Here is a 7,423-nt window from a genome sequence, read left to right as displayed (position 1 = left end):
TTATCCATGGAATATGTATTTATGCCCATAAATTTCTCTAACTTTGGACCCTTTTCACTTTGCCTCTGAATGCAACCTATGTTAGGTTTTTTTTTTTTCATTTCATCCTATCTATAACTCTTTACTCTTACCTGTTAATGTTCCTATATTCCATGTAGCATGACCAATCTTATTCTCCTCGACTAGTTTCTTTATCCATGTGCATCCAAAAAATGCAAAATTTCTTACTACTACTCACACCAATCAAGGTATGCTCCAGCGTGTAAGTTCCGAGGGACGCTTTAACCAACCCTTGCTCATTTCACACTGAACATAGGTTCCGATGCAGCACGCCATTTACAAGGCCGTAGCATGAGTTTAGAATATCATATTATTGGGATTCATGATGGAAGTTATGGCATAAGTTGTACCTCCTTTATTGGCCTTGGGAGCTCAATGCTCCCATAGGCACAATGTGCTAGATTATTAAATAGGTTGATTATAATCAAATGTTATCTAATAGCATATTACATATGTTAACTACAATCAATTATGACGCATTTATACTCTCTTAACTAAAGCGGTGGAGAGTAATTGCAAAGGCGGGGTGTTTAATCATGATACAAAACTGTAATATTTTATAACCAAAAGCCAGAAAAGGTGGTTGTATAACTATTTAACACCCAAAAAAAGAAGGGTGGGTGTACAATTAAAATGCACAGGAATGAGTAATATCAATATTGCGAGTGTTGATGGCATTTCCTTTCTAATTACTTGTCAAAACTGAGTGTGCTTTGGGCGATATGAATGCACAAAGCCAATTCATGGATGACATCCATCTCAGCCCAAACTGCTAAAATGAGTTGCGTTTTAACAGAAATATGTGACCATACTTTATTTTGAGTTGCGTTTTAACAGAAATATGTGACCATACTTTATTTTCATTTCATCCGCTGTCCGATGCCCAGAAGCAAGACAGTTAGGAAGCTTAACTTTATTATTATTATTATTAATTTTTTTTTTTTTTTTTTGGGGGGGGGGGGGTGGGGAGTTGGGGGAGTGAGAGATGGCTGTAGCATTTCACAATAGAGCCCATGATTTGTATTGTTTGGACAGAGGTGCATCCATTTCACGTGTGCAATCGCCCTGTGTCTGCCCATAAGCGTGGATTATAAATAATAGCAGGTAGCAAGAGCACCTCCTTGAAAAGCCAGAGTAGCACCACCAGAAAATGAAAACAAGTTGGGAGTAAATCCACATGCTCTGCTCTACCGGGAGTCTAAAAACTCTTTGAGAAATTGGCCTATTTGCCAACAGCCCACTTGGAAACCCCTGCATCCAAAACGGTAAAAAAGAACAACATAGCCATGAATAACTGCCGATCTCGTCTCTCTTGGTAGCAAGAGAAGGGAACCCAATAGCATATTTTCCTGTCGAAGCTTAGGGCCACTTTGAGAGCCATTTAAAAATTAATTCATCGCATTTTAGGTTATGGTAATTATGTATTAAAGATAATATTTCTTTTTTGGTAAGGATTAAAAATGATATTGGTATTCAAAAGTCAGAATCTCTTATACATAATTACAATCAACTAAAATGACAACATCAATTCATTTTTAAGTGGTGTTGCCAAGCCACTTGACCAGATCTCTCCTTCATCTAATGTTTTGGTATAAGAAATCATGATGATACTCTCCTCAGCTCCTGGCCTAGTTATTAATGCCTTCTACCAAATGGAAAATAGAATTTAAAAATAGAAGAAAGAAAAAAGAAATCCCTCTTTGCTCAAATCCTTGGTAAGTCTTTTGGTGGGCGTAACTAGGGTTACATTAACTTTTTGTAATCATGGTGTGCTGAAACAGCCATTGCATAAGAATAACAGTGGCAACCGTTAGCCCTGTAAAGGCCGTAATGTTACAGGCTGAAACAGATTTTATTTTTATTTTTATTTTTATTTTTAGAGAGAGAAAGAGAGAGAGAGAGACTATAACTGCATTATGGTCACTATTGTAACAGTAACAGTGGTAGCTGTTTCAGCCACCATTATAGAATACATTGCTTGTCACCTCCGACATGGCCCAATGAAAAAATGTTACTAGTGCGTCCAATGTGGGTCCTGCAGCAAAAGGAATAAAAACATCCTTTCACTAAAAAAAAAAAAAAAATTGCTTTTCATTGCGGGGCCCACCTCTGAAATGTGCAAGTTGTGCTTTTTCAACTTGCATGCCACAAGGAATTCCTGCTACCCCTTGTTACAAGCAATTTACGTTTCAGATCAACAAAAGCAAAATGGGTTCTAATAAATCTTGTTTATTTCACCATAAAAAACTTGAGAAAGTGGGGCAGAGACATTGCAAACAGAGACTGTTCACCTTTGAACGAGAGAATGGTAGCAAGTGGCGTGCACCTAGGGAGCAAGCCTTTCCAGCAGACATGACTTTGCTTTCAAGTTGGTATGATGAGTAGAGTGGGATTATTGCTATCATGTTCAAAGACTTCCATTCTGGAAGTATCTTGGATGATTTATGAAATTTTGGTAGGAACGAAAAAAAGGTGCTGCCTTAGGAGAGTCCAAGGGTTGATACAGAGGCATTAACAAGTATTACACATGGCTTACAAGTAGCTCAAATTAAAATGTCAGTTTGTGAAAACTCCTAAGAAGGATCATACACCAAAAATAAAACTGATGGGATTACCTTAGTCGGTGGACATTTAGTGCAAGGTTGATATGAAAAATAACCAATCGTCTTAATTCAACAAACAAACCCACATGAATCACAGGTCAAGATATTTCAACAGACCTGAGTTTTCAGAATACAATTTATCAGCAGTAGATGCCACAATTTGGTTAGTATAATTTGACCTAATGTATGCCATCTGAACAACTTTTTACTGGCAACATACTAGCCAATCACACTTCACCATAGCATCAAATGATTACCAGGTAATCATGCAACTAAGCAAGCGATATTTTTGTTTTTTATGAAATTTGAAGGCAATGGAAGGAAGCTCATAACCTATGGAATGGGGTTCTTTAATTTTTACTTGTCTGATGGATGCAAAAGTTGGATTTTCAAAGAAGAAAATAGGGGAGTTGGTGGAATCCCACAGTCATGCCACAAAAGAATTCCTTCTTACCACATTTAGGTCGTGCTCCAATGCCCTAGTGAATTGAATTGCAGAACAAGCAGCTTAACCAAGAGGAAATAAAACCCACCGACTTTCCTCCACTAAAGTGAGGAAGTTGCCTTCAAAAATGCAGCTACGATTCCAGTTTTGTTTGGAGGAGTCACACCCTCAAATACATATACTTACAAAAGAAAATACAAGTTAGTTATTTCCACCTTATTGGACTAGTTTTTGCAACTCAAACAGATTGCGCATCCAAACACACTGTCATAACCAAAAAATTGTGTGACTGAGAACAGGGATGATTTCTTGTTAGGAAAAATGGGCCACCAGGCAGGCCTTGTCCCTCCCTGGCAATGATAGAATGACCCTAGAGTAGTCACAAATGGACATTTCTACTTTGGATGTCAACCATTTCTAACTTGGTTTATAGTTCTAGTAAGTCACATATCAAACATCTAGAAATGCCTGAGCAGCAAGATTTTCCTAATGTGGGCCATTTACAGTAGATTCACTTAATGGATCATCAAATTTGTCACATTATGAGAATGACAAGAAAATGGAGGAAACAAACACAAACCGTATTACAAACTTTGTAAATGTAAATAAATAAACTTCTTTTCTCCAAGAAATGAATCGTATAATCCTCATCGCGACCAATATATTTATGTTAGCATTCATCCAATAATCCTCATCGCGACCAATATATTTATGTTAGCGTTCATCCAATAATCCTCATCGCGACCAATATATTTATGTTAGCGTTCATCCAATAATCCTCATCGTGACCAATATATTTATGTTAGCGTTCATCCAATTCAGAATGGTGTTTTGCTGCAGCGGTGAGAATACCCTCCCAACCCTACGGCTCTTGTTAGAAGAAACCTCTACAGTCAGTTGGATAGAGAGGAAATAAAAAATAAAAATCAAAAGTTCAATCAATCAGAAGCAAGGGAGATATTAGCACTTGAGATGCTACCGTGGCTATCCTGGCAGAGGGCGAGCGCCCTTTCAAGATTTGCAACAATGTCTGCCATTGTGGGCCGTTCCTTCCCCTCAAGGTTGACGCAATGCACTGCTGTGTATGCCACCAGCTCCACTGCCTCTGCTTCATTCAACTCTGGCATTCCCACCCTACGGTCCAGCACCCCAGCTAGCTCCCCCGCCAATATTCTCGGCACTGCATAGTCTACTACACTTGTGGGCCCTGCTTCCCCCTCTTCATCCTTGAAGATGGCCCGCTTCCCCGTGAGCAGCTCCAGCAGCACCACCCCAAAACCATAAACATCACTCTTTGCAGTCAGCTGCTGCAGGCCATAGTACTCGGGATCCATGTAACCAACCGTCCCGGCCGCCCTCATTGACAGGTGCTCCTCATCTGATTCAGGGCCCTTCAATGACAACCCAAAATCCGAAACTCTGGCAATCCAGTTAGCATCAATAAGAATGTTTGACGACTTGATATCTCTGTGAATTATAGGCGGCACTGCATAAGTGTGGAGGTACTCAATCCCCCTTGAAGCATCCAGTGATATCTTGATCCTCATCTTCCACGAATTTAAAATGTCACTGCTGTCTTCATTGTTCTTACTGGTGTGTAGATGGTCATAGAGCGCTCCATTCTTCATGTAGTCATAAACCAGGAGTCTCTCCTCATATTCTTCGCAGAAGCCCACCAGTCCCACCAGGTGTTTGTGGTGGAGCCGAGAAAGGAATGCCAGCTCTGACTGGAATGCATTCTCCTTCTCTTGGAATTTCTTTGTCCTAGGCCCCGTCTCTCCCCTCTTGATGGCAACCTCACGCCCATCTGCAAGCTTTCCTCTATACACCGTTCCAAAGCTTCCAGCGCCGATCTTGTTCTGTGGAGAAAAGTCATCGGTGGCAGCAGCCAGCTCTGACAGGGTGAACTCCTCAGCCCTGTCTGCATGCATTGATGAAGTCCCACTCCTCTGCCGCCTCATTGCTCGGGAACTCTGCCGCCTAAATGTAGACGATCTTGATCCAGGGCCATAAAGAGGTGGTATAGCCCCCATAGAACAATTAGCAGTGTTAGCAGCTGCGATGGTGGGTTGAACAGAATTATGGATTTTCTTTTGTCTGCAGCAGCAAATTCCAGTCCATAAGCAGTAGATGATAGTACAAATGCCAAAAAAAGTACCCACCGCTCCAACGATAGCGAAAGCCAACAAACCCTTGTTGGTTCGCCGGTGTCGAGTTGATGGCAGAGGTGTTGGGGTCGGTTGAAGCGGTGGAGGGGATTGTTGACTGTTTCTATTTATGCACTGTTGGCAGACATGACCAGAACCGGAACAGAGATTCCCAGAGTCAGGAAATACACCACAGCTGCAGGGAGCTTCAGTGCATTGCCCTGGCACAATCTTTGGCAACGGAAGGACCAAAGGAGGATTGAACCGATCAGATCCCCAGCACATCATAGACAGATTCGTCACTAACAATCCACATGTGAAATCTGATCCAGAAACTATAGATACGAATGAGGTGTCATTTGGAGGACCAGTTGAGATCCCACCTCCCCAGCAGATCACCGTCCCGTTTGGCTGTCTAATTGCACAGCTTCGGTTAGCCTCCAAAGCTAGACCAGAGAATTCAAAAGGCAGACTACCAGAAGGAACATTCAGCTGTCCGGATTCATTCCTGCCTTTACAAATTACAAGCCCATTGAAATCGATGCCACAGACGTGGGAATCACCGGCAACCAAGCTTACCATAGAAGTATTCCCAAATTCGGTTTGTATACGATTGCTGATGTTGATATCGCCCCAGCATCGAACGGTGCTTTCATTTCCGTGGATCCCGCAAGAAAACCCTTGCCCAGAGGTGATGGAATGGAAGTCGCCAGGCAACCTGGGAGGGAAACCTCCACGCCAACACATAACGTTGCCCGTAGCATTATCGACAGCACAGACATGGTCATCACCGACACTGAGATCCCTCAGGCTTATGGGTCCATTGTAGATCCGTTTTGGTTGGAAACTAGAATTGGAGTTGGAGGAAGAAAAAGAATCCCAGCAGATCAATTGGAGCCCTCCAGAACGTAGACCGCAGAAGAAATCCCTACCTCCAGATACAGCATCGAAAGATAAGGTGGATAAGATGGGTAGCGTCTGTTCATCCCAGCTGCGGAAGCATTGGATGCTCTGTCTGGATTTTCCAGCGACGATTCCGCAGACGGAGCTGGAGTTACCGTCATAGCAGACGGCATAAGAAGTTGAAGAACCGAGACCATCTGTAATGGATGATGAGAAGAGGAAGATAACGGTGATGGAGAGGATAACGGAGAAGGGTATTGTCATGGGGAAGGAGAGAATAAGGAGTGGGAAAGGAGAGGCTCTTCTTCCCCTTTCTTCATTGGCGGGGACAGCGTGTTAGGCGTTGAATTAGGAAAGGAGAAAAGAGGACGGGTTAGGACGGAGGTTGAATAAAGAAACACGCTGGAGGAACGCGTGTATGTCTCTCTCCATATACAAAATTGGGAGAAGGTGGAAAGCTTTTCATACTCTGCCAGTTACGATGGATGGTACGCTGGTGGTACCTAAATTATTTATTTATTTATTTATTTTTATTATTATTATTATTTGCATTCCTCCCATTTAAGTAATTCAAAGTGAATATTAGATCACATATTGGACGGTTAAAAATGAAAACAATTCAATCATCTTATTCGCCGATTTTACTCGAGTCAATGTGTGTCATATGCATCACCAGCACATGATATAATCTCCGAGCGCCTGCGTATCAGGCATCATGCGCTGGCCTGAGTATCGTATTACGATGCCAAAAGAAAAATTCAAATTTGCAAATACTCAATTGAAGGAGGCGGTCAAAATTTGAGACTCGTGTCCTGCCTACTTATCCACGGCGGCGGAGAAAGTGTAATGTGGGGAGCGGTTTTCTAGTCCCAAAGATCAGGTCCGTCTATTAACAATAAAAATGAACGGTTTGAGGAGAATCATGCCTAGAGCTCCAGGTTAAACGTACACGTGTGGCTCACTCTTGATGGTTGTATCTCTTGATTTGTAACAGTAATTGACGGACGCGGATTGCATTCTGACACTGCAAATAGTGAGGTGGCTGCTAGACAATGCTTTATCACATGTGTTTTACGGACGCTGTCTATTTGACTTTTCAGTCATTTTATAGCATGAGCACATAAATAGCACATATCCAAATCTCAAATGGACCACAACATAAGAGAAGAAAGCGCACCATTAAAAACCTCTAAGGCCTAATTGTTTAAGTTTATTTGCCATCCAACTTGTTGATTGATTAAGTCACATAAGCCTGGATGATAGGA

At 41.8% G+C, this 7,423-nt stretch overlaps 1 protein-coding gene across 2 annotated transcripts; it reads right to left on the bottom strand.

Annotated features, from left to right (window-relative positions):
* Positions 1 to 1,267: 1,267 nt before the first annotated feature.
* On the bottom strand, positions 1,268 to 6,628 carry LOC131253303 (putative serine/threonine-protein kinase-like protein CCR3). Of its 2 annotated transcripts, none has more exons than XM_058254260.1 (2): positions 4,088 to 6,627; positions 1,268 to 1,311 (listed from the first exon to the last, which is right to left on the bottom strand). In XM_058254260.1, exons 1-2 carry the CDS (start codon positions 6,420 to 6,422, stop codon positions 1,283 to 1,285), a joined length of 2,364 nt encoding a protein of 787 aa, XP_058110243.1. In that variant the 5' UTR covers positions 6,423 to 6,627; the 3' UTR covers positions 1,268 to 1,282. The 2 variants fall into 2 exon arrangements, with proteins under 2 accessions (XP_058110243.1, XP_058110242.1); XM_058254259.1 differs by lacking the exon at positions 1,268 to 1,311 and adding an exon at positions 1,958 to 2,095 and having other exon boundaries at positions 4,088 to 6,628.
* Positions 6,629 to 7,423: the final 795 nt, after the last annotated feature.

Source organism: Magnolia sinica, chromosome 8, assembly GCF_029962835.1.
Source record: "Magnolia sinica isolate HGM2019 chromosome 8, MsV1, whole genome shotgun sequence".
In the NCBI taxonomy this organism is placed as follows: domain Eukaryota; kingdom Viridiplantae; phylum Streptophyta; class Magnoliopsida; order Magnoliales; family Magnoliaceae; genus Magnolia; species Magnolia sinica.
Note: the sequence above shows the minus strand (reverse complement) of the source record. Positions and strands in the feature narration are given on the sequence as shown.